The sequence below is a fragment of the Dipodomys spectabilis genome, unplaced genomic scaffold (genome assembly GCF_019054845.1).
Source record: "Dipodomys spectabilis isolate Male_0828 unplaced genomic scaffold, ASM1905484v1 ptg000018l, whole genome shotgun sequence".
Taxonomy (NCBI): domain Eukaryota; kingdom Metazoa; phylum Chordata; class Mammalia; order Rodentia; family Heteromyidae; genus Dipodomys; species Dipodomys spectabilis.
In genome coordinates this window covers 880,193-898,739 of record NW_024870695.1, presented here as the reverse complement: position 1 = coordinate 898,739, position 18,547 = coordinate 880,193, and the positions used below count along the sequence as shown (strand labels likewise).

General features: G+C 51.5%; 2 protein-coding genes across 2 annotated transcripts; both read right to left on the bottom strand.

Moving 5' to 3' along the window:
* Positions 1–6,613: 6,613 nt before the first annotated feature.
* On the bottom strand, positions 6,614–7,970 carry Ovca2 (OVCA2 serine hydrolase domain containing). Its single transcript, XM_042674031.1, has 2 exons — positions 7,668–7,970; positions 6,614–7,533 (listed from the first exon to the last, which is right to left on the bottom strand). The coding sequence occupies exons 1-2, from the start codon at positions 7,843–7,845 to the stop codon at positions 7,037–7,039; spliced, it is 675 nt and encodes a 224-aa protein (XP_042529965.1). The 5' UTR covers positions 7,846–7,970; the 3' UTR covers positions 6,614–7,036.
* Dph1 (diphthamide biosynthesis 1) lies at positions 7,447–17,575 on the bottom strand. Its single transcript, XM_042674030.1, has 13 exons — positions 17,503–17,575; positions 14,794–14,946; positions 14,612–14,675; positions 13,081–13,202; positions 12,273–12,430; positions 11,996–12,117; positions 9,939–10,007; positions 9,432–9,588; positions 9,234–9,334; positions 8,710–8,788; positions 8,269–8,409; positions 8,011–8,107; positions 7,447–7,533 (listed from the first exon to the last, which is right to left on the bottom strand). The coding sequence occupies exons 1-12, from the start codon at positions 17,561–17,563 to the stop codon at positions 8,027–8,029; spliced, it is 1,308 nt and encodes a 435-aa protein (XP_042529964.1). The 5' UTR covers positions 17,564–17,575; the 3' UTR covers positions 7,447–7,533; positions 8,011–8,026.
* Positions 17,576–18,547: the final 972 nt, after the last annotated feature.

The following is an 18,547-nucleotide window of genomic DNA, read 5'->3' as shown; positions in this document are numbered from 1 at the left end:
CGAAACCTGCCCGGGCGCCCCCTCCCCGTGCCGTCGGGCTGTCCCGCTACGCCCAGGACTTCCCGCCCCTGCGAGTGGAGCTGTCCTCTCAGGACTAGGCGGGGGCGGGGCTTCGGCCAGGCCGCCCCGCCCCGCCCCCACTCATCCCCCCGCCCCAGCCTCCGGAAGTGCCTTCCAGCTGGGACATCTTTGACGTCACAGAACTTTGACGTCAGGGGTCGCGTGCCTCTCCGCGAGCGCTGGGACCGAGAAGGGCGGGAGACGGGGGTGGGGAGGGTGCTGGAGATGGGGCGGGAGTGGGGGGCGCGGGAGGAACAACAACGTCCCCAGCCGCGGGCGACCCAGGGCACCCCCCTCTCCCCGTCCGGGCAGCGCGCCGGCACCTTGGCTCTAGACTGCTTACTGCCCGGGCCGCCCTCAGTAACAGTCTCCAGTCACGGCCACCGACGCCTGGCCCCGCCCCAGGACCGCGGACCTGGCTGCCCGCCGTGCCCCGGGACCCTTCTGTCCCTCGGGGTCCCGCAACCCCTCGATTGCTGCCTGCGCTGTCGCTGTCCGCGGTGCTGACCCAGCGCGGGCGCCACCCAGGGGCGGTGGCGTTCTAAGTCCCCGGGGACTGCGAGGGCCCGCATGCCCACACGCGCGCTCCACGCAGCCCCCGCGCCTGCTCCGCCGCCCCCAGCCCCGCGTCTCCCCCCCCCCCCCCGCCCCGCGGTGCTGACGTCAGCCGCCCGAGCCGCCGCCGCGGTGCCGTCAGCGGCGCGCGCCCCGCCCCCGCGTCTCCAGGGCAACCGTGGCTTTCGATTGTTACTGTGGGAACCGGAGGTAACAGTCTACAGCCATGGTCGCCCCGCAGCACGCCCACGCTCCGCACCGCACCGCGTTCCGCCAGCCGGGGGCTGGGGAGATACCGAGCGAGAGGAGGAGGGGGCGGCGAGGCTACGTTGGCTGAGGAGTCCGCAGGGGTGACAGATGTGCGCGCCCGCGCGGAGGCGGAGGCCCGACTGCTGTGCACCCACCCAGGCAGGGAAGGAAACGCGGTCTGCTTCAGACTGTCCTGTTCCTCCCCGCCCCCCCGCCCCCCCGCCGAGCTGCTGCTGCCCAGGGATGGCAAGAGAAATGGGCAGTTCTAGGATAGGGATTTTTATCTTGTCGATGGGAGAGCGGCCTCCTGGACCAAGCGGTATGGAGAAGGCCGGCTTGGGGGCAGCCGAGAATTTGTTCTTAAATACGTTACACCTTTATTCCAAGAACCTCCTAAGTGAACAGGTAGAGGAGAGGAATACACCTCTAAATCAAATTCCTGGTAAGTCATATAGCATCCCCGCAATTCCTTTCCACAACTTTCTGGCAAGCCTGAAGAATTATAAAAACGATCCCTAACTTTCAAGAACTAGTTACCCAGTCCCTGAAGTGTCTGAATATACTAGCATTCTTCCCTCTGTCTCTAGACGCTGAAATCCGTCCAACTGGAGAATTTCTTAAATTTGATCCTAAGAGGAATGAGTACCACAGGGGTGAAGTGCTACTGACAGCGAAGTGTGAGCAATGATCACTTTAAAATAATTTATCACTGCCAGCACCAGCCATCATGACAGGCTGAAGGTATCAGGTGCAGAGCTTAAAGGATAGCGTTAAGACAACCCACCACCCATTAATCCAACTTTTGTCTCCATACACTCCATCCTTTTTTTTGGGGGGGGGGGCTTGGGCACTGTCCCTGCACTCTTCAGCTCAAGGCCAGCGCTCTACCGCTTGAGCCACAGCACCACTTCCGGTTTTCTAGTGATTTATTGGAGATAAGAGTCTCACAGACTTTCCTACCCGGGCTGGCTTTGAACCGAGATCATCAGATCTCAGCCTCCTGAGTAGCTAGGATTACAGGCGTGAGCCATCGGCGCCTGGCCACTCCATCCTTCTCAAAGTTATTTCTAAGACAGCTGGTGCTGGTGTCCTCCCAGCAAATCAACACCCTATTGCCCTATCCCCTGCCTAGGATCCTAAAGTCTTGCACTAAAATGCATTTTATTCTGAATTCAGGGGGACATCTCTAAGCCAATTGTACTGTCTGAGGGGAGCAGTATACTAAGAAACAGGAGGTTCAACTGTCTTAACAAGTGGTTGTGTCCATCTTTTCTTCACACACACACCCTCCACATCCCCATTCTCTACTGGGACTTGAACCTAGGACTGTAACTCTTGTTAGGCATACTAGCACTTGAGCCACACCCCAGTCCCCTTTTTGAGAGGGGATAACTGGTCATGTAGCCTCAAACTCAGAATCCAGTTTGATCCTGAGTAGCTAGGATTACAGACCTGCATCACCAAACCAGCTGCCATGTCTGACTGACCCTTCTATAATTTTTCTTGGCAGATACACTGTGAGGATAAATGGCAAGTGCAAAACTTTGTAAGCAGGAAGGAACATTTCCATTGGGTAGCCATATTCCATTAGGGTACTACATATTGGAGGTGTTAGAAGACCTTTGCTCTGGACACTTGGGCAAAGTTCTGAGACTAGGGCTCTGTTATATGGTTATTTCCTGAGAAACTCTGCCTAGAACTTTAGGAATCGAAGATGCAGAGGCGAAATGGTAAGAATTTTCTGAAGAGGCCAAGTCTTTGTAGTTTGAACTCATCCAGAAGGGAAGAACCATGGGGCTGGGAAGGTGGCTCAGTGGTACAGTGCTTGCCTTGCATGCCTGACACCCTGGGTTCGATTCCTCAGCACCCCATAAGAAAAAAGAAAAAAGCCAGAAGTGGCATTGTGGCTCATAGTGGTAGAGTGCTAGCCTTGAGCTGAAGAGCTGAGGGACAGCGCTGAGGCCCAGAGTTCAGGCCCCACAACCAAAAACAAAACAAACAGAAGGGAAGAACCAGAGGTCTGACTGAATGTTAGACTTGTTTTGTAACTTAGAAATCAAGTTCTTCCCCAACATCTTTTTTTCTGTCATGTGCATGCCAGTCTTGGGGCTTGAATTCAGGAATTCAGGGCTTGGGAGCTGTCCATCAGCTTTTTTTTCTCTCAAAAAAATCATTTGAGCCAGGCACCAGTGGCTCATGCCTGTAATCCTAGCTACTCAGGAGGCTGAGATCTAAGGATTGCAGTTCAAACCCAGCCCCAGCAGAAAACTCTGAGAGACTCTTATCTCCAATAAACCACCAAAAAACCAGAAGTGGCACTATGGCTCAAGTGGTAGAGCGCTAGCCTTGAGCTGAAGAGCTAAAGGACAGAACCTGGGTCCAGAGTTCAAGCCCCACATCCAACCAAAAAGAAAAAGGAAAAGAAGAGAAAAAGAAAAATCACTTGAAGCTGGGAATATGGCTTAGTGGTAGAATGCTTGCCTAGCTTGCATGAAGCCCTGGGTTCAATTCCTCAATACCACATAGCTGGAAATGGTACTGTGGCTCAAATAGTGGAATGCTAGCTTTAAGCAAAAAGAGACAGTACCGCCGGGCGCTGGTAGCTCACGCCTGTAATCCTAGCTACTCAGGAGGCTGAGATCTGAGGATTGCGGTTCAAAGCCAACCCGGGCAGGAGAGACCGTGAGACTCCTATCTCCAACAAACCACCAGAAAACCAGAAGTGGCGCTGTAGCTCAAGTGATAGAGCGCTCGCAGAAGTGGTGCTGTAGCTCAAGTGGTAGAGCGCTCGCCTTGAGCTGAAGAGCTGAGGGACAGTGCCTAGGCCTAGAGTTCAAGCCCCACAACCGACAAAAAAAAAAAAGAGAGAGAGAGACAGTACCCAGGCCCTGAGTTCAAGCCTCAGGAATGTCAAAAATAAATAAAATCACTTGACCACAGCTCCACTTCCAGCTTTTTTTGGGGGGGGATAGTGGGGTGGGGTGTGCTTAATTGGATTTTCCTACCTTGGCTGGCTTTGAACTATGATCTCAGCCTCCTGAGTAGTTAGGATTACAGGTGTGAGCCACTAATACCCAGTTCCTTCAACCTTTTATGAATTGGGAAACTGAGGCCCAGACAGGACACAAAACCTAAGTACTTCTCTTTTTCCACAGTGTAGCGGAGAAAATGACTATAGCAAGGTGCAGTGGTTCTTATGATAGTTCCAGCTACTCAGCAGACTGGGTCAGGAGGGCTTGAGCCCAGAAGTTCCAGGTCAGCCAGGAGAACATCGTGAGACCCAGTCTCAAAAGGAACACCTAGAATTTAAAGGTAGTATTTATTAATATGTTCCTTAACGTAATCTGTATACGTGTGTGCGCACGCACACGCGTGCGCGCGCACACACACACACACACACACACACACACACACAACCAAAACTAGTAACATGGAAGAATGTGAGTCCTGGGATCTGAATCCAACCTGGATAAGTTATTCTGCCTGTCTCAACTGTAAAATTAGCCTATTAGGTTTAATTTCATTGTTGTGAAATTAAATTAGGTGATAAAAGGGCTGGGCATGTAGCTAGATGGTAGAGTTCATACTTAGCATGTCACAGGCCCAAAGTTCAATCCTAGTACCAAAAGAAATGTTAGGCAACAGTAAGGCTTCTGCCTATCACAATTGTCTCATATATTAAAAATATTAGGTCAAATCTTGTTGGTAAGAGCTGGGGATGTGGCTTAGTGGCAGAGTGCTTGCCTAGCATGCATGAAGCCCTGGGTTTGATTTCTTAGTATTGCATAAACAGAAAAAGCCAGAAGTGGAGCTGTGCACATCTCAGGTGGTAGAGTGCTAGCCTTCAGCAAAAGAAGCTCAGGGACAGTGTCTAAGTCCTGAATTCAAACCCCAGGACTGGCAAACAAAAACAATTGTGCTGTCCCTGAGCTTTTCCATTTAAGGCTAGTGCTCTATCACTATGAGCCACAGCTCCACTTCTGGTTTTCTGGTAGTTATTTGGAGAGGAGTTCTGCCTGGGCTGGTTTTGAGCCATGATCCTCAGAGTTCTGCCTCCTGAGTAGCTAGGATTACAGGCTTGAGCCACTGGCACCCAGCTAGGTCATTGTTTCTTCAGTGGAGCTTCCCTATCACTTAAGGGTTGCATGAGAATTATACTAAGAACTTTTTTCCTTACCAGAGGTGTGTGTTCTGTAAGGCAGTGATGTCAAGTAGTACTTCAATGAGGAACCAGGACAGTTTGCCCAGGTAATTCTAGCAAGCTTAGCATTGGCTCCAGTAATCCAGTTATAATAGATGATCCCGATTTAAATGATCCACAGGAACTGTGCATGTGGTGGTAGTTATGGAGGGAAGCAGCAGACTTCTATGGACTTGGACATTGTATGATCCTCAGGAGGAATTTTCGCCCCAAACTTGGGTACTACTGTTTTACCTAATTCTGCTTTGCTCTAGCCACTCCTCCCTTACTCTTAATTTTTAAGCCCTGGCTTAAAACCTATGCAAGGAATTTTCTTTTTTTTTTTTTGGGGGGGGGGTGGGGGTCCGGTCATGGGGCCTGAATTCTGGGCCTGGGTCCAATCCAACAGATCTATAATTCAGTCTGTCTCTTCCTCCAGTCAATGGAGCAACAACAACAACAACAACAACAAAGGCAGCTAGGCACCAGTGGCTCCTACTTGTAATCCTAGCTACTCACAAGGCTGAGATCTGAAGACAGGAGTTCAAAGCCAGCCAGCTGAGGCAGCAAAGCCTATAAGACTTATTCCCAATTACCCACAAAAAGCTGGAAGTGGAGCTGTGGCTCAAGTGGTAGAGGGCTGGCCGTAAGCAAAAAAGCCAAGGACAGTGCTCAGGAAATGAGTTCAAGCTCCAGGACCAGCACACACACACACACAAAGGCAAGGCAAAGACCAACTTCCCATCTGGTTCAACACAAACACTTTCTAAAAGTCCTAAAAACCTACTAAAATTGCTGGGTGCTGGTGGCTCATACCTGTAACCCTAGCTACTAAGGAGGCTGAGATCTGAGGATTGCAGTTCAAAGCCAGCCCTGGCAGGAAAGTCCATGAGACTCATCTCTAACCACTAGAAAACTTGAAGTGGCACTGTAGCTCAAGTGGTAGAGCACGTGCCTTGAGCTGAAGAGCTCAGGGACAGCACCCAGAGTTCTAGCCCCACAAAAGGAAAAAACAAACAAAAAACAGCAAAATGAATCTCAGCGCACATGATTCCAGTTATTATCCTAGACAGCTTCTATCTATAGTGAGTTACCCAAATTCTTAAGGGATATGTGATTTTCAGAAGAATGGATTGTGGGGTATCTGTACAGATCTGCTTATTAAGATCTCTGATACTGTAGTACAGGGTTGGTTAGCTTTTGTGGGGGCTGGGCTGGTAATGTGGCTTAGTGGTGGAGTGCTTGCAGAGCATGCATGAAGCCCTGGGTTCAGTTCCTCAGTACCACATAAACAGTAAAAGCTGGAAGTGGTGCTATGGCGCAAGCAGTAGAGTGCTAGCCTTGAGCAAAAGAAGCTCAGGGACAGTGCTTAGTTCCTGAGTTCAAGGCTTTTGTAAACCTTTATATTTTACAGAAGCAAGGAAAAAGTTAGAAAACGAAGAGCCAAATTCGAAGTAGAAGGGAAAATAGCTAGATAGTCCTTAAAGTGCCGTGGGAGGACTACCCAAGGGCAAATATTAGGACTACTTAGTCCTTGGTTATCGATTCTCAGAAACACTGCAGATGTGGTCAAGTTTGCAAGAGGCAAGTTTACTCTGGTGCAGTCTTTAGCTTCTATACAAGGTTTGGTACCACATCACCATTCAACATAATTGTTCAGAGGAGTTGGACCACTTGAGGAAAAAGCAGAGAAAACAGCAGAGGGAGACCAGCCTGCAACTCTCAGTGATCCAGAACTGAGGAAACCAGCCGAGAATGGGTTTTTCTGTGGATAACAAGAATGTTCAAAACCTGTACCACTTTATTGTGTGACAGTCATGGTGATGTCAGCTTCCCCTCTCACCTAGGGCTCTTAAGACCATCATATTCGAGTAAAACAAACCCAAGTCTAGTAATGCAGAATTGACAGCACAGCAGGGAGGTCTCGGGATGTGGAGAACATGAGGGAGGACTGTATGTCCTATACAGGCCGCCCCAAGGCTACAAAGCCGTTCATCTTTCTAAAAACTGGTCCAAGAACTTGAGGTAGGCCTGGCGCTGGGATGCAGCTGCTGGAATGAAATGGCCACCAGAGTGGGTGAGGGTGATGGCTTCAGGGAATCGGCTAGCCAGCTGCACACTTTCCTGAGAAGGGATGACGCGATCACTGTCCCCGAAAACATGAAGTGAAGGCAGTGACAAGGGACTCTGCAGGCTGGGTTCCTTGAGGCCTCGGGGACAGAAACCGGAAACAAGGATAATAAACCGCGGCAAAGGGAAGCGGGGATCGCCGGCCTGGCCCAGGGCGCACACATGGGCTACCAATGCAGCTCCCTGGCTGAAGCCAAGAAGTCCGTCGAACGGCCCCAGCTCACTCAGGGCCCGGGCCACTGTCGTCAGGGCTTCCTCGAGGCCCCTGCACTCCGTGGGCTCGTCCAGGGCCGAGAACACGTCCGCCTCCGGCTCGGAAAACCACCAGCCCCGAGGCTGCTCCTCCGGAATGCAGGGCCCTACGGAAGGAGGATGGCATCACGGCAAGAGGGACCGGGCAGAGGCGACAAGGGCAGGGTACAGGCGGGGAAGAGGGGCCCCTGGGGCCGCAGGGCGGGAACCTGAGGCGTGCTGAGGGAAGAGGTCGTCTCACCGGAGTCGGGCTCAGGGCCCCCAGCTACGTCGATAAGGGGGTGCGGGCCGCTGAGGCACACGAGCTCAGCGCGGCCTCGCAGCGCCTTCCTCAGCGCTCCCGTCTTCTCGCGGAAGCCCCGTTCGCTCTGCCGGAAGCCCGCCAGGCACAAAACCCGCAGAGGCCGCCGCGCGGCCATGCTACGGCAGCGCGCCACACAGGCACCGGAAGCAGCTCTTCCCCGAGCGGAAGTGGATGCTCGAGGGCGGGGCACAGCGCCGCCACAAGGCTGAAGGCGGGGCCTGGGAGGGAGAGAACAGCCCTAGGCAATAGGGAGGGGCGGGCGAGCCAGAGCCCCGGATACCTGGGCTCAGAGGCTGTCAGGTCTCCAGCGGCGCTACCTTCTCTCCGCAGCTGCAATCCGTGCAAGTCGGAACTGGAGACGGGTGTGTAGTCCCCTCCTGGCATCCGAGATCGCAGACTTAGGGTATGGCTTTTGCGATTACCTCCATTCCTGTGCATTTCCCCTTGCGGCCGCAGGGCGGCGGCCTTGGCTCTCTTCGCCAGGAAGGCGGCTGAGCCGAGCTCCCCGGGCTGCCTCACCTCCAAGTCCCCCAACTACCTTCCCCAAAGCAGTTTGGCGGGGGCCCTGCGGAGTTCGATCTCGCCCGTGGTTCACTGTCCACGGCCCCAGGGAGCTGCCGGCGTAGAAGTCCATGGGATAAGGTTGCTGCCAGGTGATGTCCCTCAGAACCACAGCCGCCTAGGGGAGGAAAACTGGACAATAACTCACTAAACATCTTCTGTGCCTAGATTATTGAACTGAATCCTAACAACGGCCTATGAAGAACATATATTATCCCCATACTGCAGGAAGAAAACGTCAGGCACAGACTGAAGAAAGTAGAAGCAAGGAAGAGGCTCAGCTGAGGGATTCAAGACCAAGACTGAATGAATGGTTCAAGATCATGATTTCAGACTGCCCATCTACACCATCTTAGAGCCTTCCCTTGACAGGAGGTACAAAGCCCACTCCCCACCAATTTTCACAACTTCGTGTTACCTCATAGGGGGTCAGCAGTGGCTTGGGGAAGGCTGTGCCCCAGTCAATGGAGAGTCGTGGGCATGCCACCTGCACCCACCTGGGAAGAGACACAGGTAAGACAAGATGCTGATGGCCCCTCTCCAGAGCAGCCCATTAACTAATGGGATTTATGAATACTGAAGTAAAAACTGCCACCTACTGCTATTCACAGCACTTGCTTGCATTGCCCTGTTTCCTCCTCTATGAACTTTCTGAAGACATGTAGCACATTTTTTTACCCTATCTTCAGAACCACATTTAAAACCTAGTATACAGAGCAGGTACCCTCAGATTCATTTCATCAGAACTACTGTGATGTTGCCCCCAAGGCCTGACAAAGCATGTGACCCATTGTCAAGGTAACACCCTGCTTGGGGCAACTGCTTGTCAAACTAAAATTTCATGACTATGTATGTGATTCTTATCAACTGCAACCTTGGTACTGAGCAGGACCCAACTTGAAGCCTCAAGTCAAGCTGGGTAGGTAAGGTGAGGAAACTTACACATCCACCTCAGGGAGTAGGCTGAGCTTGCTGGGGAAGATCTCGGACAGCAGCAGTCTTACAAAGGGAAGTTCTAAAGCTTGGAGCCGAGATTCTAGGTGCTGTTGGGAGAGGGAGGCAGCCAAAAGTTAAATCCCTTGGCCTACCAACTGCTTTTCAGGCAGCCCCCTCCTCCTGGGCCATCCCAAGCCCTCTGACCTCCAGGATCTTGGGACTGCCCTGGCGGCCCAAAGTACTCAGAATAAGGCCCCAGGATTTAGCAGAGCGAGCAGTAGCTATGGCTTCCTGGCGAGTGGCCTGCATGCGCTGGTGGTCATAATGCTCCCTGGACAGGACTTTGCTGTATGGGTCATACCTGGAAAAGAAGTTGCCAAGGTCAGTGACAGCCATTTTCCAGGTTCCTGCTGTATACAGGGTTCCCTGATACTGGCTTCCAGCAGGTAATTAGGGAATTAGGCCTCTGACAAGAACAGGGATTTTCACTGGGAAGATCAATTCCACAGCTAGAGCAGGCAAGAGGAAGTGTTTTAGGATCTCAGTGTGAATCTAGAAGTATTGAATCTAATACCCGTATATAGGACCCAAATGACTCAGACCATTACAGCCAGGGGCTGTTTAGTGGCTAGGGAATGAGGACCTGTCAGCATATTGAAGGCTTCAGGGGAAAAGATTCTGATTCCTCCACAACTGGTCACCATCACATACCGGTAAGCAGGAATATTAGGGTTGGCAATCATGACAGACTCCAGATGGAAACGACCATCTCCAAGATACCTGCAGGGGTGGAAAAAGACTGTGTGGTGTGGGCAGCAGCAGCAGAACTCTGGCTTAGAGGCCCAGGGGACTGAATTCAGGCCAATAGGCTCTAGAGAACCTAACTTGGGAGTTAGGGGGCAGGTTCTTCCACACCAGACTCAATACAGATGTGGGTTCCAGGAAATTGACTATGATTTGCCCAAATCAGCTCTGGGCCTCAGTACTGAGTTATAACAGCTGCTTTAAAAATAAAACAAAAGAACAAAAAACTTGTTCTAAATTCCAGTCCTGAAATAAGTCCCTGTATTAACTCAGTTGTATTAATTAATCCTCCTATAGTATATAGGAATATATACCTATACCTATAAGAATAAGAATATATACCTATACCTATAAGAATAATACCTATAGTATTCTTATTTTAAAGATATAACTGATTCAGAGATGCTAAAACATCGGCTTAAAGCTACAGAGCTGTTAAGCAGTTAAACAGTGTATATGTGACAGTGTATCAGACTGTACCATGCGTGCCTTAGGAGACTCCCTAATAGTATCTTTCAAGATGTCAAAGCTCAAGGCAGCTGCTTCTCCCCCTTTTGGAGAGGAATGCCCAACACTCAGGGTGTCCCTCCCTCAACACACACCTTGAATCTCCCTATCAGTTCAGGCACAGGTGCACAGGAAATGACCTTCTGGGAGCAGGTCTGAACTAGGGAAGACCTGGATATGGGGCTCTGTCTAATGCAGGTGCAACAAAACTGGGGACCAGTACCAAAAGGTCCAGGAGTAGGGCTGAATCAAAGAAGGCCCATCCTTCTTCCTTGCCATTAGCTGGGAACCAGGCTCCCTCCCAGTCCCAGCCAGGGGAGCTGTCGGCTCTGAGGCTGGCTGCATTCACACAACATTAAGCATTTCCATTACCTAAAATAATTAGGCGGCAGGAGACACGCTGCTCCTGCTTGTTAGCTGTCCGGATGCTAAATTAATGGGGCTGCAGCCTGGGTGTGCCCATCCATCTTCTCCAATTATATTCCCACCATTTCTAGCCACCCTCATTCCCCAACATCAGGCCCTCTGATTCTTGTTCCCACCCTAGAACACAGCCTTCCAGATGGATGGTGGTCAGAACACTGGAAAGAAAGTAAACCTGAAATCTAGTTCCTATTTGGTACCTCCCTAGCAGGGTGACCTTGAACACAGAGCTTAGAAGCTTTAGACTCAGTTTCCTTTCCTATATAATGAACAGTATAATGACATTTCTCATGTCTCTACAATGTGGCCACTTTTTTTTTTTTTGTCAGTTGTGGGGCTTAAACTCAGAGGCTGGGTACTGTCCCTGAGCTCTTTTGTTTAAGGCTAGCGCTATAGCACTTTGAGCCATAGCTCCACTTCCAGTTTTCTGGTGGTTAATTGGAGATGGGTACAGTTCCTGAGCCTCTTTGTGCTCAAAGCTAGTGCTTTACCACTTGAGCCACAGCACTACTTCTGCTTTTTCTGTATAGTTTATTAGAGATAAGAATTTCATGGACTTTCCATTCCGGGCTGGCTTTGAACCATGATCCTCAGATCTTCAGCCTCCTGAGTAGCTAGTATTTATAGACATGAGCAACTGGCTGAGAGGACTGTATATTAAGACTAGCCCAGGCAGGGCGCCAGTGGCTCATGCCAGTAATCCTAGATACTCAGGAGGCTGAGACCTGAGTATTGCAGTTCAAAGTCAGCCCGGGCAGGAAAGTCCATGAGACTCTTATCTCCAATAAACCACTCAGAAAACTGGAAGTGGCACAGTGGTTCAAGTAGTAGAGCGCTAGCCTTGAGCTGAAGAGCTCAGCACAGCGTTCAGACCCAGAGTTCAAGCCCCATGACGGACCAGAAAAAAAGGGACTTTTCTTTTTCTGCCTGGGCTGGTTTGAACCGCAACCCTCAGATCTCAGCCTCCTGAATAGGTAGGATTACAGGTGTGAGCCATCAGCACCTGGCAAAAGTGGCCACCATTTTTAACTTACACAATGGCCTCCACCTCCTTGGAGATTCGGGGGGATGTGCAGCCTAGGATCTCTCCAGGAGACAGGGGCTTACATTGTGGGACACTCACACGATACTCAGCTTTCAGCTCCTGGGCAGCTGCCTGTAGGGATAATGAAGGAAGGGAAGAAAGTGGCTGGGAAAGGAAACCAGAACCAGAGGAACAGACAGGGGCATCTGACAAGGAGACCCAGGAACAGCCTAGAAAGGAGCCTCTGTCTGCCGCACATGATATTGAGACAATCCTCATCCACTTACCTGCAAGGTTGACACAAACTGAATGGTGCTGACCAGAGCAAGGGCACTAGCTGCAGGAAAGTTAAGGCGGATGGAGTCCAAGAGGTGGGCTGTGTCTATCCGGATATCAACAAAAACATACAGCACCCGAAAGTCTTGGACTGAGGTATCCATAGGAACTGTGGGGACAGAAGAGTTCAGAAAGCCATTTTGGGAAGCAGGAAAAGGCAAGGGATGACCCAGGCCCAATCTTTTTCTTCTTTTTTTGGTCAGTGGTGGGGCCTGAACTCTGGGCGTGGGCGCTGTCCCTGTGCTCTTCAGCTCAAGGCTAGCGCTCTACCACTTGAGCCACAGCACCACTTCTGGTTCTCTGGTGGTTTATTGGAGTCAAGAATCTCACAGAGTTTCCTGCCTGGTCTGGCTTTTAACCACCATCCTCAGATCTCAGCCTCCTGAGTAGCTAGGATTACAGGCGTGAGCCACCGGCACCTGGCCCAGGCCCAGTCTTTGAGCAAACAAGATGAGTGGCTTTGGCTTAAGGACAGAAGTGAGGTGGTAGGGAAGTAGAGGGCCAACAGTCTGCTAGAACTCCTTATTCACTCAGCCTGCTCTATCACCAGCAGTCTTTCGAACACCTGCATCTGAGACAGTAGCACAGTTTCCAAAACAACCAAATCCAAAGGAAAGATCTACCTGCAAAGCAGGAAGGCCAGTGCCATCCCAGTTATCAGGAGAGACCTTGTGCCTGTACATGAGACAAGGCCTTGCTTTGGAGATTAGTGTGTGGCCTGCCTTCCTGCCTGAGTCCCAGTGTCCAGGCCCACCATACCCAGACAGCTGTGCCCGTAGTGCACCAAGAAGTCAGCCCCCAAGGCCCTTGCAGTGAAGTCATCTACACAGCAAGCCCCATAGGTCACATCGCCCATCACCATCACTTCAGCCTCTGTGAACCTAAGGGGGGAGACAATGGGACAGTGTTACCAAGAATGAGGTGGAAAATGGTCCTAACTGTGAAGATAAGTCAGGATTCAACTCCTCACTCTCCACCTCTTCCAATTCCTTGGGTTGGCAGCTGCCAACCAAGAGTAGGAGGGGCACAGCTGCCACTTTCCTCAGCTCTGGCAGCAGCTCCTGAAACAGTTGCTACATGAGCATGTCTCTGCAATACCCTGACTCCTTATCCAGGTTCAGACTACAAGAGGGACCCCCCCAGCCCTTGGATGGACATGCCTAGGCACCAACAGATTCCTCCCCTGACTCATCCCACCTACAGCCATGACCATGCATACACAAAGGTCCCCACACCAAGTGTACCTGGCACTGTGGCATGCATGACGCAGCCGCCTTCCTGCCTGGACCCCCTACAGCTCCCCACCCATAGTCAAGACCCTGGGGTCCAGGATGGGAGAGGACTCATATACAGTTCCCCCACAGCACATGACACTACCCACATGCCTCATGTGCCAGGAAGAATGGGCTCTGGCCAGCACGTTGTCATGGGATTTGCTGCCAGACTTGAATCACTGGGTAGTGGGGAAGACCCCTCTAGACCTGCCACAGGGAAGGAGCAGGAGGTCAAGCTCTTCTCTGGAATAGACTCAGACCTGGGGGACACAATCTGGCTCAGTAACTGGGGTATCAAATTCTTCACTTGAGGTATGGTGGGGGAAGCTGAGTGCTGCCAGTCAGTCCCCTCCTCCACCCCTTCCCCAAATCAGGCTGTGTGCAGAAGCAGATTATTCAGCTCCTTAGAATGCAGCCCAGGCTCTGAGTCAGCCAGAGCACTTAATTTTTTATAGATTAAAATGTATGCAAATTGGCCTGAGCCCCAGAGAGCATCCCCAAGGGGCAAGAGGGTGGGAGCAGAGAAGTGGGTCTGTGGCAGCAGGAAGGGGGAGTAGAGGGGGGCAGGGCAGCAGCAGGGAGGTGGGAGGTTCTCAGCACGAGATGACCTCCCCTCTCTTCATTCCCCCCTCCCTGCTTGTTCCAGATGGCTGAGCATTCACCCCCCCTCCCAAGGATGGCTCATTGTACTGAAGAAACTTAGGAGAGGGGGCAGGGGAACTGAATATCTTCCCAGAGGCACTCTCTCCCCTACCAGCCTGGCTCAGCTCTCCTAAACGTTCCTAAGAAAAAGGTGCCCCTAGCTACTTAGCCAGACCCTCCTCAGCACACTTCAGGGTTAGCTTTGTGTAGTCTTAGGTTCCTCCCGAGTCCTACCACTTGCTGTAGGCCTAGACATTTAATTTTTTTCCTAATTTTATAGGGGTGGGGACATGGACAAGAAGGTTACTAAGCAAACTGGAAGTTTTGAGTTGGTCCTTTTGGCTCAGCTTCCTCTCTAGTGGCCCAAACCTCACCTTTCCAAAATATCCACAATGGTGCAGGCAAACAGGAGAAGCCCTTCAGGCATTTGCAAGGCCACTGCAACACAGGGTGGAGACGAGAGAAGCAAAAGACATTAGGCAGAAGCAGATTTGAGGATTACAAGAGGCTGGTTCAGGCAACCTCTCCACCTGCCCCTTACATGCTCAGGGCTCACCCTTCTTGGCCTGGGCTTGTTGGATCCTCCAGATGGTCTTGGGAATCTCAAAGTTGTAGTTAGAAGGTAGGGCTTGGATGGCTGCCTGCAGCTGAGAGTTATTCAGGATCTCAGGGGGGATCTGATTGGCCAATCGGCCCCGAGGGGCCCGACCTAGAACAGATGTAAGGAGAGTCCACTTTCTGACACAGACTACAACTAGATGCAGATAAGCTGTTAGTTCCAAGATTCCTGACACTAAGGAAGTTGTCCCAGCTTCCCACCACCCCCACCTTGTATTCATCTTGAAGGTAGAAAAAGAATAATAAACCAGCAAGAAATCCATGAAGTGAGATTATTAGGACTCAAAGACTGAATCCCATAAATGGAGTATGGCTCACCTCTTACCACAAAAGAGTAGATATGACACCAGGGCACTGGAGAGGCAAAGCAGAGCATGTTGTATAGAGCCCATACAACTCAAGTTCTATGAGTAGGCCCACACTGCTTAACACTTGAATTATTCTCACTCCCATTTAAAAGGGATATAAGCACCTATATTTAATTGATTTAGCAAGTTCCCAGTCCCATGGTTTCTCTCTATCCCCACCACAGGAAGGACAGAAAAACTACTCTAGTAAGGATTATGGACATATAGGTAAGGACAGAAAAACGATCTTGCCTTTAGGGATTAGCAGTCTAATGGCATAGAGAATACAAATAACTTCTTGAATAAAGGAAATATCCCATCTGTTTTGTTTTGAGACAGGGTCTCATCAAGCAGCCCAGCCTGGCTTCAAACTCACATGCAGACATGCATCACCATGCCTGACTCTACCATAGTTTTTTTTTTTTTTTTTGGTCCATTGTGGGGCTTGAACTCTGGGCCTGGGCACTGTCCCTCAGCTCTTCAGCTCCAGGTGAGCACCCTACCACCTGAGCCACAGCACACTTCCGGTGTTTTATTGTCGATTGGAGTCTTGCAGGTGTTTCTGCCCGGGCTGGCTTTGAAACTTTGAACTGTGATCCTCAGATCTCAGCCTCCTGAGTAGCTAGGATTACAGTTGTGAGCACCAGTGTCTAGCTACCATAGTTCTTTAGTAAGGCTGTGGTCCTGAGATTGGGTTCATCTATCCTATGTTTCACAATACCTGTTAGAGCTGCATGCCTATAATCCTAGTTACTAATCTGAGAATCGCGATTTAAAGCCAGCCCTGGCAAAAAAAAGTCCCTGACTCATCTCCAATAAACTACTCAAGAAATCTGGAAGTGGCACTGTGGTTCAAGTGTTAGAGCGCTAGCCTTGAGCACAAAGAGGCTCAGGGATAGCACCCAGGCGCTGAGTTCAAGCTGCAGGACCAGCAAACAAACAAACAATACAGGTTAGCTTAGCCCCTGTGTAACTAACTAGGAGTCAATTCAGGAATAAGATAAAGCAAGAAATTAATTTATTCAATTAATAATTATTGAGCTTCTACTGTAGATCAGAACTTCTATTTAGGGTCACTAGGATAGGAGGGGTGCTCCTAGATCTATGCCTTCACTCTGTATATGCAGGGGATGAAGGGGTACAGTGGGTGAAGGGGTACAGTGGTAGAACTAGCTTGGTAGGCTAGGGCTCTGAGACCAGATTTGGATGTTATTACTGTTAGGAGTGTGTGTGTGTGTGTGTACATGTGTGCTGATCCTGGAGTGTGTGCGTGTGTGTGTGTGTGTGTGTGTGTGTGTGTGTGTGTGTGTACACATGTGCTGATCCTGGGACTTGAACTCAGGGCCTGGGCACTGTCCCTGAGCTTTTTGTGCTCAAGGCTAGCTACCACTTGAGCCACAGCATCACTTCTGGCTTTTTCTGTTCATGTGGTACTGAGGAATCAAATCCAGGCTTCATGCATGCTTGGCTAGCACTGGACTACTAAGCCACATGCCCAGCCCTCCTTTAAGCTTCTTTTGCTCAAAGCTAGCACTCTTAACCATTTGAGCCACAGCCCCACTTCTGGCATTTTCCTAGTAGTAGGTAAGAGTAGTAGATAAAGAGTCTCATGGTCTTTCCTGTCCAGGCTGGCTTTGAACCACCATCCTCAGACTGCTGAGTGGGGTCACGGTGTAAACCACCAGCGCCCGGCCACTCTTAGGATTTTTTTTTTTTTTTTTTGGCCAGTTGTTTCAAATGTCTTCTCTGGGCTCCTTGCAGAACTTGGGACAAGCCCAAGTCTCAGGGTGTGTGCTGGGCTCGGTAGCTCAGTATGTTCCCTGGGCCAGTCCTAGTTTTCTCCCTTTATCAAGACCTGTCATCTGCTGTTTACATCAATACCTCCCCCTCCCTCCCTCCCCCCGTGAGATCCCGTATGGTCCCTTGCACACACACCCCCCCCTCCGGGAAACACTCGAGCCCAGCGGAGAGACTCCGGCTCCGGGCCTAACAGGCCTGCTCCGCCGTCTCCTCCCTCCCGCTCCGGGCCAGCCCCGTCCATCCCTCTCCCGCGGCCGGGGAAGGATGGCGATCGGAGGACTGCAAGCTCGTGGAACAGCTCTCGACTGCACCCTAAGCCAGACCGAAAAAAACAACAACAAAAAGCCACAGCCCGTCCCCCAGGGCGCCGGTGACGGCGGCCCAGGGCGAGTTCACGGCGGGACCCGGCGGGGCGGGGAGAGGCGCCGCCACGGCGGGGGCAGGGAAGGGGCCCCACCCCCAGATACGAGGTCTAGAGGCCGCGGTGTGGCAGCACCCACCTCTGCCAGGGCCGTTTCGGCTGCCTGGCTCCGCTGCCGGGGACACCACCGGCGCCGCCATGGCCCGCCAGCCCACGTGAGGGGGCCAAACAGACAGCACTGGAAGAACGCGGAGAGCGCAGCCCTCACGATCGATCGCCGAGCAGCCAGCGAGGGAGGCGGAGACTCTGGCTGGGCGGAGCCCCGAAAGGAGGCGTCGGGGGCGGGGCTATGGTGGGCTCCACCTCGGTCTGGAAAGCCCGGACTCTTAGAACCTCAGCTAAGGGCCAATCTGAACACTGCAGTTGCGCTCCTACACCGCCGACCTGGTCCTCAGTTTCCTTCCTAGATCTGACACACTCACACCGGTGCTTCCCGATAAGCCTGTGCGGGGGGAAAAAACCCACCAACTCTTCCTGTTGTTTCCCACCCTCACTCCTAACTGGTAACCAGTAGTCTGTCAGTGGATGCTGGGTGGCCACATTCACTACCTCCGAAGACCCCACTGCCCTCAATGTGACAGAACTTAGCCAGGCGCTGGTGTCTCACGCCTGTAATCCTAGCTACTCATGAGGCTGAGCTCTGAGAATTGCGGTTCAAAGCCAGCCAGCCGTGGCAGGAAAGTCTGTGAGACTCTTCGCTCCAATAAACCATCAGAAAACCAGAAGTGGCGCTGTGGCTGAAGAGCTGAGGGACAGCACCCAGGCCCAGAGTTCAAGCCTCACGACCGACAAAAATAATAAAGACAATTTAGTGTCTCCCAGCTCAGCTCCAATTTGGGAGTCTTGGTGTGGATTTCTGAAGCAAGTGGGTCCTTTACCACCTTTAGAGCCCACTCTGGAAGGCTCATACACAAGAAACTGCTGCACAGGGGAAGATCTGAACCTGGGAGGAGGGAAGGTGATTTCCAGAGAGAAATGGGGCAGCCCTTGCATTCTTTTTCCTGAACCTTTTAGATCCTTTGGCCACCCTGCCACCCCTCAGGGCTAGAAAGTTGTTCTCCTGATAAATGATCAGAGCTCTGGGACCATAAAGAGAAGGTCGAGCAATCAGTGAGACTGTCTTC

Excerpts from the sequence above, each read along its gene's own strand:
- Dph1 (XM_042674030.1), bottom strand. The coding sequence starts at position 17,563 with ATGGCGGCGCCGGTGGTGTCCCCGGCAGCGGAGCCAGGCAGCCGAAAC. Across the intron at positions 13,203-14,611 it reads ATTGTGGATATTTTGGAAAG|GTTCACAGAGGCTGAAGTGA; the intron begins GTGAGGTTTGGG and ends CTCCCCCCTTAG. Across the intron at positions 10,008-11,995 it reads AAGGAGGTGGAGGCCATTGT|GTATCTTGGAGATGGTCGTT; the intron begins GTAAGTTAAAAA and ends CCACCCCTGCAG.
- Ovca2 (XM_042674031.1), bottom strand. The coding sequence starts at position 7,845 with ATGGCCGCGCGGCGGCCTCTGCGGGTTTTGTGCCTGGCGGGCTTCCGG. Across the intron at positions 7,534-7,667 it reads GGGCCCTGAGCCCGACTCCG|GGCCCTGCATTCCGGAGGAG; the intron begins GTGAGACGACCT and ends CTCCTTCCGTAG.